Source organism: Cetorhinus maximus, chromosome 8, assembly GCF_964194155.1.
Source record: "Cetorhinus maximus chromosome 8, sCetMax3.hap1.1, whole genome shotgun sequence".
NCBI classification, from domain to species: Eukaryota; Metazoa; Chordata; class Chondrichthyes; order Lamniformes; family Cetorhinidae; genus Cetorhinus; species Cetorhinus maximus.
In genome coordinates this window covers 129,977,786-129,996,063 of record NC_135886.1, presented here as the reverse complement: position 1 = coordinate 129,996,063, position 18,278 = coordinate 129,977,786, and the positions used below count along the sequence as shown (strand labels likewise).

The 18,278-nt window shown below is 43.0% G+C and overlaps 1 protein-coding gene across 2 annotated transcripts in view; it reads left to right on the top strand.

The window, feature by feature from the left end:
- The window catches only part of atp1b4 (ATPase Na+/K+ transporting subunit beta 4), a 74,920-nt gene that overhangs the window by 41,539 nt on the left and 15,103 nt on the right, over positions 1 to 18,278 (top strand). For both annotated transcript variants that reach the window (XM_078547634.1, XM_078547633.1), the window contains 4 exons: positions 11,315 to 11,443; positions 12,510 to 12,614; positions 15,224 to 15,420; positions 18,121 to 18,177. In XM_078547634.1, coding sequence (XP_078403760.1) covers positions 11,315 to 11,443; positions 12,510 to 12,614; positions 15,224 to 15,420; positions 18,121 to 18,177 — 488 coding nt within the window. The remainder of the gene's footprint in view (positions 1 to 11,314; positions 11,444 to 12,509; positions 12,615 to 15,223; positions 15,421 to 18,120; positions 18,178 to 18,278) is intronic.

The following is an 18,278-nucleotide window of genomic DNA, read 5'->3' as shown; positions in this document are numbered from 1 at the left end:
CTGCCAACCCTGCCCTGGTGGGATTCTGGATTTACCTGGGTTTGGGGACATCCATGGTTCCTCTCCCTCCCGGACCTTCTGCACTACCAACAGTGGCCACTGATCCTCGTGTCACACAGAGCTGCTGGCCTCCGACTGGCCGGCAGCTTTATGAGGTGGACTTGCTCCTGGAGACGGATGGAAGCCCCACCTCATACTAATTAAAGGGCCGTTGCCTGAAAAATTAAAGCAGGGTGAACCCGCCAAGTGGAGGTTTGCTTGCCCCGATAGTTATACTGGGGTCCCCTCAGTGTATAATCCAGCCTTGGTCACTTTTAGAAATATCTCAGGAATATGAAAATAACAGTACTGGTGGCAGTCATCGTTATGGAGGGTAGTGATCCCATTTTCATTTCCTCGCTTTCACCAGTCACAGCTGAATGTTTTGGCAACTTGCCCCAGCTCTCCATTGCAGCTGGGAGGTGTATTGGATTGATCCAATAACCATCACCCCTTGATTGTGTCTCCCTTGCAAGCTTGGCCTTCTTAACATTCTTTAAAAGAGAAGGAAGGACCGGACTTTTAATATAAAGCAGCCCACAAGTCCCAATTAAGTAATGTTAAAAAAAGAAACTAATCTGTCAGCCATTTGCTCTTCCTCGCTCACCAGACAATGCTTAACTGCTATCAGCTATGAGGCATCAGTTACTGCAGGGTACTTTAAAAAATTCATTCACAGGATGTGGGCTTTGGTGGCTGGGCCAGCATTTATTGCCCATCCCTAGTGGCCCTTGAGAAGGTGGTGGTGAGTTGCTTTCTTGAACCGCTGCAGTCCATGTGCTGTAGGTACACCTACAGTGCTGTTAAGAAGGAAGTCCCAGGATTTTGACAGTGAAGGGACGGCGATATATTTCCAAGTCAGGATGGTGAGTGACTTGGAGGGGAACTTGCAGGTGGTGATGTACCTACATATCTGCTGCCCTTGTCCTTCTAGATGGTCATGGGCTTGGAAGGTGTTGTCTAAGGAGCCTTGGTGGATTTCTACAGTGCATCTTGTAGATGATACACACTGTGCATCGGTGCTGGAGGGAGTGAATGTTGGTGGATGTGGTGCCAATCAAGCGGGCAAGACTATAAGACATAGGAGCATAAGTAGGCCATTCAGCCCATCAAGCCCATCAATGAGATCATGGCTGATCTGATAATCCTCAACTCAACTTTCCTGCTTTTTCTCCATAATCCTTGATTCCCTTACTGATTAAAAATCTGTCTATCTCAGCCTTGAATATACTTTACCTCTGTGGTAAAGAATTCCACAGATTGACTACCATCTGAGAGAAGAAATTCCTCCTCATCTCTGTTTTAAATGGGTGCCCCCTTACACTGAAATTATGCCCTTTGGTCCTAGACTCACCCACAAGGGGAAATAATATCTCAGCATCTACCCTGTCAAGCCCCCTAAGAATCTTACATGTTTCAATAAGGTTGCCTCTCATTCTTCTAAACTCCAATGAATACAGGCCCAACTGACTCAACCAACCTCTTCTCATAAGAAAATCCCTCCATCCCCGGGATCAACCTGATGAACCTTGTCTGGACTGCCTCCAATGCCAGTATATCTTTCCTTGGATAAGGGGACCAAAACTGTTCACAGTATTTTAGGTGTGCTCTAACTAGTGCCTTGTATAGTTTTAGCAAGACTGCTTTGGGCTGCTTTGTCCTGGACAGTGTCAAACTTCTTTAGTGTTGTGGGAGCTGCGCTCATCCAGGTAAGTGGGGAATATTCCATCACATTCTCGACTTGTGCCTTGTAGATGGTGGACAGACTTTGGGGAGTCAGGAGGTGAGTTACTCATCACAGGATTCCTAGCCCCTAACCTGCTCTTGTAGCCACAGTATTTATATGGCTAGTCCAGTTCGGTTTCTGGTCAATGGTAACCCCCAGGATGTTGATAGTGGGGGATTCAGTGATGGTAATATCATTGAATGTCAAGGGGTGAAGGTTAGATTCTCTCTTTTTGGAGATAGTCATTGCCTAGCACTTGTGTGGTGTGAATGTTACTTGCAACTTGTCAGCCCAAGCCTGGATATTATCCAGGTCTTGCTGCATTTGGACATGGACTACTTCAGTATCTGAGGAGTCGCAAATGGTGCTGAACATTGTGCAATCATCAGCGAACATCCCCACTTCCGACATTATGATGGAAGGAAAGTCATTGATGAAGCAACTGAAGAAGGCTGGGCTGAGGACACTACCCTGAGGAACTCCTGCAGTGATGTCCTGGAGCTGAGATGACTGACCTCCAACAACCACAACCATCTTCCTTTGTGCTAGGTATGACTCCAACCAGTGAAGAGTTTCCCCCCTGATTCCCATTGACTCCAGTTTTGCTAGGGCTCCTTGATGCCACACCTGGTCAAATGCGGTCTTGATATCAAGGGCAGTCACTCTCACCTCACCTCTGGAGTTCAGCTCTTTTGTCCATGTTTGAACCAAGGCTCTATTGAGGCCAGCAGCTGAGTGGCCCTGGCGGAACCCAAACTGGGCATCAGTGAGCAGGTTATTGCTAAGCAAGTGTCACTTCATATCACTGTTGATGACCCCTTCCATTATTTTACCGATGATTGAGGGTAGACTGATTGGCCAGGTTGGATTTCTTCTGCTTATTGTGTTCAGGACATACCTGGGCAATTTTCCACATAGCCGGCTAGATGCCAGTGTTGTAGCTGTACTGGAACAGCTTGGCTAGGGGTGCGGCAAGTTCTGGAGCACAAGTCTTCAGTACTATTGCCGGAATATTGTCAGAGCCCATAGCCTTTGCAGTATCCAGTGCCTTCAACCATTTCTTGATATCACATGGAGTGAATTGAATTTCTGAAGACTGATATCTGTGATGCTGGGGATCCCTGGAGAAGGCCAAGATGGACCTTCCACTCGGCACTTCTGGCTGAAGATTGTAGCAAATGCTTCAGCTTTACCTTTTGCACTGATGTGCTGGACTCCCCCATCATTGAGGATGGGGATATTTGTGCAGCCTCCTCTTCCTCCAATGAGTTATTTAATTGTCGACCACCATTCACGACTGGATTTGGCAAGACAGCAGAGTTCAGATCTGACCCGTTGATTGTTGGATCGCTCAACTCTGTCTATCACTTGCTGCTTACGCTGTTTGGCACGCTAGTAGTCCTGTGTTACAGCTTCACTAGGTTGTTGCCTCATTTTTAGGTATGCCTGGTGCTGCTAGTGGCATGCCCCCCTGCAGTCTTCACCTGTACAGAATTGTACAGATTGACAGCTTGGGTAACTTTGGATGACATCAATGTGAACTTACTTGGTCAGTATTGGGTTTGCAGGGCTGGAATCCAGCACCACTATCAATGTTAATCTAAGGGGCCTCCACCAGACTTGTTGATCTGTTTCATCACTACAGCTACTCCCTGCAGAGAGGGGCGTCCAAAAATGACATGTCATCAGAAGGAATGCATCTGTATTGACCCAGATTTTGTGGTGGTAATGATATCAAAACTATCAGCATTTGCTGTACCCACTGAAACCAACAGCAACTTCTGGAGGCTGCATATGTGCAGGATAACACAGAGATCCAGAAATTACTGTCTGTGATTCTTTGCTTCCCCAGAGGGTGCACTTCTGAGGTACCCCCAAACTGCAATCAATGGGAAATCTTATGAATTGATGAGAACTTCCAATGTTAAGCTCTTAGACTCGCTGTAAGTCCCTTGAAAATGTTACAACTTGTTGAATGAGGTGTGACTGGGCTATTAATGACATACTAAATTCATTTAAGTACTCACACATAGCACACAGAGCACTTAAGAGTACTTAAATGTGATTGGCTGCTTACCTGCTTGCTGACATCACTGCCGCTGCACCCATGGAGATCCCACTGACTTGGTGCCAGATTGAAACTACATCTGGGAAAGGGGAAAACCACACCATAGAGATTGATAAATCTATGTGGGAAGCTTTCTTCAAGTTCAGCAGTGAGCGTGATTGTGTCCAGCCTAATTTTCACCTCGCATCGATGGGCAGCACTCCATATTGAAAGCTTGCCACTTGCACTTTTTTCTTAAACGATTGTCAACTTGATTTATTTATTTAGTTTCTGTTACATCTGGGCCAGAGGTTTGGGGGATGGGATTTGAAGCCCGACTCCCAGATGAGCATATTGTCTAGGTAGGTATTTCAGTGCAGCGCAGAGGGTTTGCTGCATTGTCAGCGGTGCCATAATTCAGAGAAGCTGCAAAAGATCCCATGATACTACTGGAAGAAGAGCAGTGGAGTTGGCTTGGCCACCATTAGTCTCTCAGCCGCCACCAGGAAAAGCAGATTAACTGGCTATTCACCTCATTTGCTGTTTGCAGGGCTTTGCTATGGACAGAATTGGCTGCTGTGTTTGCCTACAAAACAATATAATAAGTGATCGACTGTGAAATGCTTTGGACTGTCACAAGGGTGTGATAAGGGTACTAAATAAATGCAACATTGTTGTGTAATGTTTTAAATCCAGTTTTATATCAGAAACATTTATGCAGGACACCATCAAGGTTGGAAAATAATTAAGGGACAGGAACTGAGCTAAATCAGGAAACAGCTATTAGCTGCTTCCAAGCTTGGGTGCTGAAAGCCCCGAAGCCCTTTGGCAGAAGGGAAGGCACAGCCTCAGCAGTACCGCAGTTTGTGGGTCCTGGGAAAAAATAAATTAAAGTATAAGGCAAGACAACGAACCTACGTTTTACTAAAGTTCAGCAGTGAGAAGGAAGAGTGTGTTGAACTAAGAACAATGCAAAGAAAGTTAGAGAAGCAGTAATAAAATTGCTAAAATAAAGACAAATGAGAAAGAGAAAGAGAGAAGAGTAGAGGTGAAAGAGTTTGCTAAACAGCAGTAATCTTCCTCTTGCATCCTATTCAGAAGTGTGATATAGTTAATAGAAGAGTCTAGGAGCAAGAGTCCGGATGGCTGTGTTGCCTGCCCCATGCCAGGGTTCAGGACATTTGCTCGGGGCTGGAGACAAACTGGCAGAGGGGGAGGATCCAGTGGTTGTGGCCCATGTAGGTACCAACGACATAGGCAGGATGAAGAAAGAGGCTCAGCATAGTCAGTATGACGAGCTATGCACCAAATTAAGGAGCAGAACCTCAAAGGTGCTGGATTATTACCTGAGTCGCGTGCAAATTGGCATTGGACAAATTAGATTAGAGAAATGAATGTGTGGCTCAGAGACTGGTGTGGGAGAAGTGGGTTCCGCTTCATGGGGCACTGGCACCAGTACTGGGGAAAATGGGATCTGTATTGTTAGGACGGTTTAAACCTGAACCATGCTGGGGCTGGTGTCCTTGTAAGCCACATAACTGGTGACATAGAGAGGGTTTTAAACTGAATAGTGGGGGCAAGGGGTCAAATTCGAGAAGATGTGGTAAACCAAAGAGTAGAGACATGGCAAGAGAGAAAGGTACTAATACGAGAAATGATAAACAGACCGTGACAGGAAGAAACAGAGAGTACAAATCCAAGACTAAATCAGCAGATAAGGCTAGACGCTACAAAAATAATCAAAGGATAAAACTAAAAGCTCTGTATCTAAACGCATGTAGCATTCAAAGCAAAACAGATGAACTGATAATGCAGATAGAAATAAATAAGTACAATCTAATAGCCATTACAGAGATATGAATACAGGATGACATAGATTGGGACCTGAATATTGAAGGGTATGTGACATTTAGGAAGAACATGAAGTTAGGAAAAGGTGCAGGGGTGGCTCTGTTAATTAACGATGGTATGAGCACATTAGAGAGACCTGAGTTCAGGGAACCAGGATCTAGACGCAGTTTGGGATGAGATGAGAAATGATAAAGGCAAGAAGTCACTTGTGGGAGTGGTGTTCAGGCTCCCTAATTGTAACTACATGGTAGGACAGAGTATAAAAGGGATAATGGCAGCTTGTCAGAAAGGTACAGCAATAATCATGGGGGATTTTAATGTACATATAGACTGGAAAAATCAGATGAGCAAAGCTAGCACAGATGAGGAGTTCATAGAATGTTTTCTGGATAGTTCCTTAGAACAGCACGTTCTGGAGCCAACCAGAGAGCAAGAGGATGGGATTAATTGATAATCTCATAGTGAAAGCATCCCTAGGTAGCAGCGATCATAATATGATTGAATTTTACATTCATTTTGAGGGAGAAATTAGTGCATCGAAGATTAATATTTTAAACTTAAATAAGAGCAATTATGAGGGCATGAAAGTGGAGCTAGCTAAAGTGAACTGGCAAATAAGGTTAAGGGATAGGTCAGTGGAGGTTCAGTGGCAGATAGATACATTCCAATCAGAAAGAAAAACTCCAAGGGGAGGGCCCACCATCCGTGGTTAACTAAAAAGTTAAAAACAGTATCAAACTTAAAGGAAAAGCATATAATTGTGCAAAGACGGGTGGGAGGTCATAAGAGTGGAAAGAATATAAAGAACAGCAAAGAATGACACGAAGATTAATAAAGAGGGAAGAATTAGAGTACAAGAGAAAGCTAGCTTATAATATAAAGATGGATAGTGAGAGTTTCTATAGATATTTAAATAAGAGAAGAGTTAACGAAGTGAGCATTGGTCCTATAGAAAATGCGTCTGAGGAATTGATAATGGGAAGTTGGGGGATGAAGAATGATTTAAACAGGTATTTTGCTTTGGTCTTCACTTTAGAGGACACAAGTAACATCCTGGAAATAGCTGGTAATCAAGGAATGGAAGGGAGGGAGGACCTCGGGAAAATTACAATCACCAGGGAAGTGGTATTGAGCAAATTGTTGGTGCTGTGGCTGACAAATCCCCCAGGTCCGGATGGACTTCATTCTAAAGTCTTGAAAGAAGTGGCTAGTGAGATAGTTGATGTATTGGTTGTAATTTTCAAAAAATTCTCCAGATTAAGCAAAGGTTCCATTAGACTGGAAAATAGCAAGTGCAATTCCTTTATTCAAAAAGGGAGGAAGACAAAAAGCAGAAAACTACAGGCCAGTTAGCTTAATGTCTGTCGTAGGGAAAATGTTAGAAGCTATTATTAAAGATGTTATAACAGAGCACTTAGAAAAATTCAAGGCCATCAGACAGAGTCAACATGGTTTTGTGAAAGGGAAATCATGTTTAACAAATTTATTGGAGTTCTTTGAAGGAGTCACATATGCTGTGGATAAAAGGACATTGATGGATGTGCTGTACTTAGATTTCCAGCAGGCATTTGATAAGATGCCACATCAAAGGTTATTATGGAAAATAAAAGCTCATGCTGTAGGGGTAACATATCGGCATGGATAGAAGATTGGCTAGCTAACGGAAGCAGAAAGTTGGCATAAATGGCTCTTTTTCTGGCTGTCAGGATGTGACGAGTGGTGTGCCACAGGGATCAGTGCTGGGGCCTCAAAATTTTACAATTTATATAAATGACTTGGATGAAGGGACCGAAGGAATGGTGGCTAAATTTGCTGACGATACAAGGATAGGTAGGAAAGTAATTTGTAAAGAGGACATAAGGAGACTACAAAGGGACATAGATAGGTTAAGTGAGTGGTTAAAGATCTGGCAAATGGAATATAATGCAGGAAAATGTGAAATTGTCCATTTTGGCAGGAAGAATAATAAAGCTTATTATCTAAATGGTAAGAGATTGCAGAGCTTTGAAATTCAGAGGGATCTGGGTTTCGTAGTGCATGAATCACAAAAGGCTAGCATGCAGGTACAGCAGGTAATCATTGTTATCGTTTATTATGAGGGGAATTGATTACAAAAGTAGGGAGGTTATGTTTCAGTTGTACAGGGCACTGGTGAAACCACATCTGCAGTACTGTATACAGTACAGGTCTCCTTATTTAAAGAAGGATGTAAATGCGTTAGAAGCAGTTCAGAGAAGGTTTACTACACTAATACCAGGAATTGGTGGGTTGTCTTATGAGGAAAGGCTGGACAGGTTGGGCTTATATCCACTGGAGTTTAGAAGAGTAAGAGGCTACTTGATCGAAACCTTTAAGATCCTTAGGGATCTTGCCAGGGTGGATGTGGAGAGGATGTTTCCTCTTGTGGGAGAATCTAGAACTGGGGGTCACCATTTAAAAATAAGGCATGACTCATTTAAGGCAGAGATGAGGAGAAATATTTTCCCTCAGAGGGTCGTAAGTCTTTGGAACTCTCTTCTTCAAAAGGCAATGGAAGCAGGGTCTTTGAACATTTTTAAGGCAGAGCCAGATAGATTCTTGATTCACAATGGGGTGAAAGGTTATTGGGGGCAGGCAGGAATGTGGGGTTGAGGTTACAATCAGATCAACCATGATCTTATTGAATGGATGAGCAGCTTGAGGGGTCGAGTGGTCTACTCCTGTTCCTAATTCGCATGTTTGTATGTAAGAGCTTCCCAAATGTGGTAGAAATATTCAAGCCTTGAATGTACTTGGGCTTTCTGGAGCATTAAAAATGTTTTTGACTAAGCGTGTGGATTTCCTGTGATGTTGAACACGATAATTTGTAGAACGTGCTGCTCTATAATTATACCATTTCATGTGCACTCAAGTTTTCTGCTGATAAGCTGATCTGTGTGTTAACTGCCCTGTCCCTTAATCTAATCTAGTTACAGTAAATTGGTATATCCTGACACCCATCAAAGTGAAATTGTTTACTGGTAAACAAGTAATTGTTTTAAATCCTTGTCTCTTCCTGAACAATAGAAATTCCAACAGGATATCCTTGGAACACTTTTTTTTTATTATATACATTTTTAAAGATTGTTTTGCATCTGTATTGGGAGTGTTGCATTTTGAAGATTGTTTTCTTTAAAGATTTCCTCATGAAGTATGATGAATGCACTCTCGGCACATGACATATGTATTATATTTCCCGTGGTATTGGTACACCAAGCAGTATTAATCAGGATAATAAAACACTATGATTTATCTGCATTACACTGGCCCTAGTATCTGGGAGCACTTAGAGAGGCCACGGTATGGTAGTACTGTACTGAAATGGTGTCTCAGGGTCTTGTAATACTTTGAAGGTAATGCTATGGCCTGGGAGAAATGGGAACATTGCAGAATGGAGGTTCTGGGAACACTGGGTGCTTCCAAGGATCTGGGAGCATTGGGAACATAGGAACAGGAGTAGACCATGTAGCCCCTCGAGTCCCTTCTGCCATTCAATGAGATCATGATTGATCTGTGACCTAATTCAACATACCCAATGTTGCCCCAGATCCCTCAGTAACTTTGATTAACAGAAATCTACCAACATCAGACTTAAAATTAACAATTGACCTAACATCAACTGCAATTTTTAGAGATTTATAAAATTTCTGTCAAACTTTGTGTTGAAATTTCCTAAATTTAATCCTGTAAGGTCTGGCTGTAACCCTTAATTCTCTATGTATGCTGATCCTAGATTCTCCAACTACCAGAAATAGTTTTTCTTTATATCACTTGTGGTATGACAGGGAAGTTGCAACAGGCAGAAAATGTGTGTTGCACAGATCATTTTAACATTATTGGTAAATATTCCATAACATTGCCTATAGTAAGTCATAAGATATGCTTTATAAGGTAAATTATACCAGCAGAATGTTCTGCCGCTAAATGAAATTACTCCTTTAAGGTTAACAAACTCTTATTGGTATGAAGTAGGGTTGCCAAGTGTGATTAAATGTATTCCCGGAGGTTTCATCACAGGACTTTTCTCATGTTTCAGCCATTAGTTAGCCAACACATCCATCCTTGTGACACACTGCCTTCTTACACCAATTACAAAGCCAAAAGACGTAATAGTTGACTGTCAGCCAAACAGCCTTTTGCTCTCCATTTTCAACATTTTTATATAAATATATATAAATATACAAGTAAACATATGTATGTGTATGCCTGGATGGATAATCATAATAACCATATATTTTGCCATATAATATTCATAACATCCAAAATTATACCTGAGGCATTAATTGGAGGAGGTGGTGGCGGCATAGTAGTATTGCCACTGGACTTGTAATCCAGAAAGCCAGGGTAATGCTCCCGGGACCTGGGTTCAAATCCCACCATGGCAGGTGCTTTAAATACAATAAAAAAATATGGAATGAAAAGTCTAATGATGATCATGAAACCATTATCATAAAAACCCACCTGGTTCACTAATGTCCTTTAGAGAAGGAAATTTTCTGGCCTACATGTGACTCCAGATGCACAGCAATGTGGTTGACTCTCAAATGACCCAGCAAGCCACTCCCTTCTCAAGGGCAATTAACGATGGGCAATAAATGCTGGCCCAGCCAGTGATGCCCCCATCCCATGAATGAAAAAAAAGTAACAGTGAATTCCTCATAATTCAGAGGCCATTTTGATGGTTAAGCAGATTGTACTTTCAGTGCCCAGCAAAGTGAGCTCAGGGTTTCAACTAGACCTTCAGGAGGAAAGAGCCAACGAAAGGTAAACCACTTCCTACCATGTAAGGATGTCAATAGCTAATGATAAAGATGGCTCTCTGTGAAAGTGATCCTGAAGCTGTTGGGTTGTTATAAAAGTTGAACTGGTTTTGGGTATCTCGGGGAGAGACATGAGTTGAGTGAGAAGCATCAAGTGAATGCTCAGGAAGTCACCAGAAGAAAACCGTTTGCGACTGTGCCAGTCCCAAGAGAGAAGCCTTTGTGTTAAGCTAGTGGTAACTTTTCACTGGTTTATGTGTCTGTGAAGATATTGCAGGGGTAAAGGAATAGTGTGAATTTGAAGCGTCTTCTTGTGTTTGTATTGAGATCTTTCCAACCTTTTTGTCTAGTGTAATCTAGTTCATTTTTCTTGTTTAATAAATATTTTATTCTTTCTGTTAAAAGTTCATCAGCAGATTCCTGTGAATTTGTTCAGTAACTTTCCTCCACGGTTTCTAAAAAATAATTAGGATCTATCAAGCCAGCTGGAATCTGACTTGCCCAGTAGTGGCATCAGCTGGGACCATAACAATTGGAGTACCAATGCAGGTCTCTAGACTGCGGGATGCACCTTTCACTCATTAAACTCAGCAATGTTGCTGTGGTAACATGGTGATTAGGTCCTAAAAACATTCCTTTTGAGGAAGGCAAAGTGTTGTTACTGGGCTGTTTATGTGTATCACCTATCAATTGAAAAACAGCACAAGAAGAGGTGTGAGGACAGGCTGACCAAAAAAGAGCGCAATCCATGTAGGGACCAGAAGGAGAGAGTAACGATGGGAGAAATTGGACAGTAACCTATTATATCCTGAAAAGGACAAATCAGTGCATATGTGTGTTACTCACCAGAATATCTTTTTGTTTACATTGCAGCACTTATTTTACTTTTCTACCTTTGCTTGTATTCCTCTCTGGCTGGAATGTTTTCTCTGTGCATGTATGGGATGCTATCTACAATCAGTCCATATACGCCAAGATATCGTGACCGAGTCAACAATCCAGGTACTTAACCATGTTACTGAACTATGGGCTGCATTTTACAGGTGACCTGCAAGGCGGGAAAGCAGGCTGGTGGACTTATAAAAAAGGGCGCTGTGCCATGCCCACCACCGCCCTGCTGCAATTTTACAAGTGGCGGGGGAGGTGTCGGGTGTGTTGCCTGCCTGTGGCCCAATTGATCCCTAAAGTGGGCAATTAATGCCCACTTAATGCCTTACCCCACCACCACTCAGATTTAATAGGTGATGGGAAAGGCCCACGTCCAATGTGATGCCCGACACGTTTGATCCTGTGGGGTGCTGGTCAGTGAAAGGGGGGGTGGAAGATGCTTCCTTTCTGGGTCCTCAGTGCCAATTGGAGTGCCCTACCATGGTTCTCCTTCTCTGCATCCATCCTGCCTCCCCGCCCTGACCACCATGACCCCCACACCGCCAACCCTCACCGGGGCCTTACCTATAGGGCTAGGTCCGCGGATGAATGCCTCCTTGATATCCTTGCTGCAGTAGTGGCTGCTGTTCTTGGTGGCCCTGCTGATACTGCAGAGCTGCCGGCCTCTCATTGGCTGGCATCTCTATGAGGTGGGGCTTCCTCTGAAAGCAGGCGAAAATGTCACCTCAGAACAATTAAATGCCTGTCGGCCAAAAAATTAAAGCGGGGTGAGCCAGCTGATGGGAGGTGGGCTTGCCCTCAACATTTATATTGGGGTGCGGGGAACCCACTCTTAGCGTATAATCCAGCCCCATGTTACTGAGCACTGAATTATGGGGAACACCAGAGATTACAACTACAGTGAAAGATTAGAAATTGCATTATACTTTTGTCCAGCCATTGACATATCAACTTCAAGTTATTTTCAGGTGCAGTGTTCAAGAGCAATTAATTATTATCACCCATGTAAAAGGGGCTTAGTTTATGTGTACAGATTGAATGCTAAATAAATGAATCCCTAAATGAATTAAGGTATAAATATGCTACTATACAAAGCAGTCAGAATTACTTGTTTGAACTTGCCTTGATGTTAACTGTTTGATGAAATTCTGGACTGTCAGTAATCTTTCCATTTTCCTAGGAGTGATGATAAGACCACATCTTGGTGGACTTAGGATTGCATTCAATTCATCAGAGGAGAGCACGTGGTCACATTATGTGAAAAGCCTGCATCAATTCCTTGAACGTAAGTTTCTGCATTTCTTCTTTAGGAAGAGCAGCATTAAACAATCGTCTGAATTTTAAAATCGCGAAACAAGGAAGTTCATAATAACTGGGACCGAGGGGTGGAGTTTCATCTGAGACGGGTATCGGGGGTCGGCTCTGTGGTCCCGCCTGGTCCTGGCAGTGTCCTCCCCCTGCATTTTCAATCTGAGGAGGTGGGGACAAGCTGGAGGCAAGGCTGCTTCTCCCAAAGTAGGCCTAAGGTGGCAATAGGAAGCAGGCAAATGCCAAAATGGGCAGGTTAGAAGGCCCATCTCCATCTGCTGAGACATCAGCCCAGTTCTCAACATGGTCTTAGTTTACGGGCACAGACTGAATCCTAAGTAGGTGAATCCTTAAATTAATTAAAGTGTAAATATGCTACTATATAGATCAGTCAGAAGTAGCAATGGACTACCTGTTCGGCTCTTAGCCCTCACCACCTCACCAACACCCATGCCCCTCTAAACCCCATGACCCCACAATACACCTCATACCCCATCCATACCATCCATGACTCCTCCATACCACTCCCCCAGTGTATCCTCCATATCCACTCTTCCAGTATCCACTATCGGCAGAACTCATGAGCCCTGTAATAACACTGGCAAGTCTATGAAATGTTTATGAAATTGTCAAAATAAAGCTTTCAAAGTCAGCTTGAATATTTGCCTCTCTTACAAGTTCATAAAACAGTCACTCAAGCACAGCCATTTATACTCCCGTTGAAAAAAGCATTAATCTTTTTAACACCTCTTAATCTTTGCCAAATAAACAAACAGGTATTGAAAAACCACTTCAAAGAAAGATAAAGTTATTACAAGCTCTTAAAACTGTCAATCAAATAAAGCTAAAAGTCTCCTTCAAAGCTGTGTAAACAACCCCCTGCAGAGCTGAATACCTTAGTGTGGTTTAGTGCTCAGCCAATAATCTATTATAGAATTCCATTGCAGAACTGTGTCAAAAAAGGCTCTAAAATTGAAACCTTTGAAGCAGGCTAAACAGATGGCTATCTGGCTCATCAGATGTTTGACTTCTTTGATTGCCAGGTCGGCCATGCATTCAGCCAGTCTTTAAATTTTTCCCTAAATGCACAGTCATGCACCATGCGGGACTCATTTGTTTTTGCTTGCTGCTGCTGTTTGTAGCAACTACTGGCATCGTTTTAAATTAAATTAGTCCACACCATTTCCAGATGCCAGTGAGTACAACAATGGCACAGAAACTGCTGATTCTGAAAATCACTCCAGTATCTGTAGTCAATAGGGTATCGCACAAGCTATAGCAAGGGGAGCCCTGTTCTGTGTGAAATGGAAAACAGTTATTAAAATACTCTAGAATCATGGAAAGTCACCACAGAGAAATGCCCATTAAATGGGTGCCATTGTTTTTTCTTCACATAGGCCACATAATCTAATCCAGTTTCCTGTTTGCTCCACATTTGACATTCCTCTTTTTTAATCAACGTTCCTTCACTGTCACTGAGTCCAAGTCCTGGAACTCCCTTCCTAACAGCACTGTGGGTGTGCCTACACCACGTGGACTGCAGCGGTTCAAGAAGGCAGCTCACCACCACCGTCTCAAGGGCCATTAGGGATGAATAACAAATGCTGGCCCAGCCAGCGAGGTCCACATCCTGTGAAATAATTTTAAAAACCTGTCTAATTCCCCTTTTAAATAGAGATAGGGGACTCTACTTGAATGGGGAGAATCTTCGGCTCGGCGAGGGGGCCGGGGCCCGCTCGTTGAGGTGTAAAATGATGCGCGGTGATGCCAGGCGCGTGTCCCGACGTCATCGCGCGTCATTTAGACTTTCGGTTTGGCCGGCGCACAGCCGATTCCACTGTGCACCTGCCGATTGTCAAAGGCCTATTAAGGCCATTTAATTAACAATTAAAATAACTAATGGAGCTGTCCGTCCAACCTTAAGGTTGGCGGGGGGGCAGGCGAAGAGCCCAGGCGGCCTTTGCATTTTTCATGGAACCTCATCCATGGACGGGATGAGGTTTCATGAATGATTTTAAATTTTCTTAAAAATTTTTATTGAAATTAATGCACATGTCCCAGCTCATGTGACAGTTTCACATGAGGGGACATGTTATAAAAAATTTTTCAACACTTTATTGAACTGTTAAAACTTAAAACTAATCTCCCTGAGGCACCTCTGTGCATCAGTGAGATTTCTGCGCTCTTTCATGCGCATGTGTGAAAGAGCGCACTCCCGACTCAGGGAATCTCCACCCCCCCACCCCCCAACCCCGCACAGGGAGCGCACAGCGCTTCCAGGCGCGCGTCACACTGGGCGGGCCTTAATCGGCCCACCCACATAAAATGGCGGCACGGATCCAAACGGGTCCACGCCCGCCTACACTCACCCCCACACAACGCCCTCGACAGGAGAAAAGTTCTATCCAATAAGTTGTGGAGAATTCCATATTCTAATCACCCTGTGTAGAATGACATTTTTGTCATCACACTCACGATTCTTTTTTGTTGTTACCTGAAACTTGTTACTGGCAGGTATGCCAGTGGAAACAATCTATTACTCTACTAGGCTTGTGGTTTTTGTGACTTTCTTTTTATCCATTACAGCCTACAATGACAGCGTCCAGGCTATTAAGAACATTCCATGTTCTCCCGGGCAATACTTCACGCAAGAGAAGGATGAAAGTGAAGAACGATTAGCTTGTCAGTTTAATCGGACGATGCTGAAAAATTGCTCTGGAATTGAAGATCCCACCTTTGGGTACTCTGAAGGAAAACCCTGTATTCTCTTGAAGATGAACAGAGTATGTTGACCTTAATGACAATACAGGGAAGCCATTATTACTTTCCTACTCAATTTGATAACAAACTATCATGTCAGCAGTGATGTTGGGGTGTGCAGTGAGTGACCGGGGTGCACTCTGCACATCCATTGCCCATTTTGCATCAAATGTTAAAATTGGTTCATTGGGTTCTCTAGGCCTTACCCCATAGAAGCAAGGGGTGATTACTGTAACCTACCTTCAATTTATATAAGACAGCCACAGATGAGACCCACAAGGAAAGCTCATGCTTATGTGACACAGGGTGTTCACTAACCACCCCAGCAACAGATCCTCAGCATTCTGTTTGACTTTAAACTGATCTTCTGATACCATATCATCCCCAATACAAAGTTTGCATACTCTCATCTCCATAAACTCACCAGCCTTTGTTCCTGTTGCAGCCTATTTGCCACTGAACCTCCATGCATGTCTCTGCCACCTCCGGACTATTACCCCTGTACTATCTTGGTGGGCCTCTCATCCTCCTTAAACTGAGCTCATTCAAAACTCTGCTCTCTGTATCAAGTCCTGCTTGCCCTTCACTCTTGTCCTCACTGAACAGCATTGGGTTCCAAGTGCCTAAAATTTAAAATGCTCATACTTGCATTTAAATCTCGCTGCGAACTTGCCCACTCTCTATCTCTCTCATGTCGGCAGTGATGTTGGGGTGGGCAGTGAGTGACGGGGGTGCACTCTGCACATCCATTGCCCATTTTGCATCAAATGTTAAAATCTCTACAGCTTTACAGTCCCTCCTTTCCAATTCTCCATTCCTGATTTCTACTTCTTGTGCATCCGTGCTCTCCTTCACCCCTCCAATCGTCAAGGCCCCACATTGAGAAATTCCCTTGCTAAATTTCTCTGTTTCTCCACTTTCCCCGCTGCCTTTAAGGCCCATCCACTTCTTTGACGTTTCACTACCCCTCCTAATCTCTCCGTCTTTGGCTCGGCACCTGCTTTTCCTTATTTCTCCGTGAAGCACATTGAGACATTTGTCGGCATTAAAGGTGCTGCATAAATGCAAGAGGCTGTTGTTGTAAATTTCTAGCCCTTCTCCTACAGTCAGGATTTGGCCAGTTTTGTGTTTACAGATATTTGTTTGCATGTGTCAATAAATCTTGGAATGTTGATGGACCCTGGAATTTCCTGGTATCTGATAAATGACTATACTTTGGCACACACACCATCAGCTGATTAAATCAAGAAAGAAGAAAGAATGTATGTTTATATAAGGCCTTTTATGTCCTGAGGATGTCTCAAGGTGCCTTACAACCAATGATTTACTTTTGACGTGTAGTTGCTGTAATGTAGGCAAACACTGCAGCTAAATTGCCCACGGCAAGGTCCCACAAACAGCAAATGACATAAATGACCAGTTAATCTGTTTTGGCTTTATTGGTTTTAAAAAATTCTTTCTCAAGATGTGGACATCACTGGCAAGGCTGACACTCATTATCAACCCCTGGTTGCCCGAGAGAAGGTTATGGTGAGCCTTCTTTATCTGCTGCAGTCCATATGATGAAGATGCTGTTAGGTCAGGATTGCCAGGATTTTGACTGATGAAGGAATGATGATATATGTCCAAGCCAGGTGGTGTGAAATTTGGAAGGGAATTTGGTGATGATGGTATCCCGATGCACCTTCTAAGTGGTGGAGGTCATGGGTTTGGGTGGTGCTCCTGAAGAAGTCTTGGTGATGTGCTGAGGTTGAGGGATACATATTAGCCAGGACACTGGGAGAACTTTTCCACTTTTCTTGAAAAGGGCACATTTGATTATTTATATCCACATGAACATAGTTTTGGTTTAATGTCTCCAAAAATGTAATATTCCCTTAGTAAATCACTGAACTATTGGCCTAGATTATATGTGCATTTTATGGAGTGGGGGCATTGAACCCATTCCCTTCTGATTCACAGTCGGTATTACCAGTGAGCAAAATGACATTTTAAGCATTACCAACTCATTCTCAGAATTTAAGTGTCTACCCTAAAGACGAATAATATCCATTTTGTGCTTAACAACTTCTCAAGGGCAATTAGGGATGGGCGACAAATGCTCGCCTAGCCAGCGGCGCCCACATCCCATAAATGAAAAAAATGATTATCAATTATCACCCCCTTCTCTGCCATTATGATACTATGACTATCAGTTATATCTGTGACTGTATAGTACTATATACTATTGTGTTCAGCAATACAGGCTTTATATATTAAACAATGTGTTATTTTATTACCTTCATTAAATTAATTTTATGCTCTATTTTCAGATCATCCAGCATTAATCAGGAGGGCAAGGTGATCTGCCACAGTATTTTGGCACTGCCACACTGTAACTGGCCACTATAGATGCAGGATACTTTTGCCAAGTCTTTGGTTGGCTTATTTTCCTTCCCTGTAAGGAAACGCCTTCGCTCTGGATCTCCATTGAGATCATAATGTGAAGAATCATGGGTGTAAACCTGTATCTTACTACTCTTTAGGTCCAGAGACTTGAGCTAAATTGCTTCTTTCAAATCATTTTGTATTCATTTAGCACGAAGAACTTTTTGAATTGGATCAAAAGTTTTAATGAGACTTTGATTTTGCACCAAGGAAGATGTGGCCTGCAGAGGAAGTTCTAATTCTTGTTCTCTTGTTTCTATAAAATAAATATTCATGAGCATTGCTTCCTTACATAGATAATTGGTTACCTGCCTGGTAAAGGAACAACACCACATGTGACCTGTGAATTCAGGGTGAGTGATATCAATGTCTGAACTAAATCATGAACTGGAATAGTCTAACCCCGAGTTAGAATACAATGGCTAGCTCTGAATTCCATAATGACATATGGATG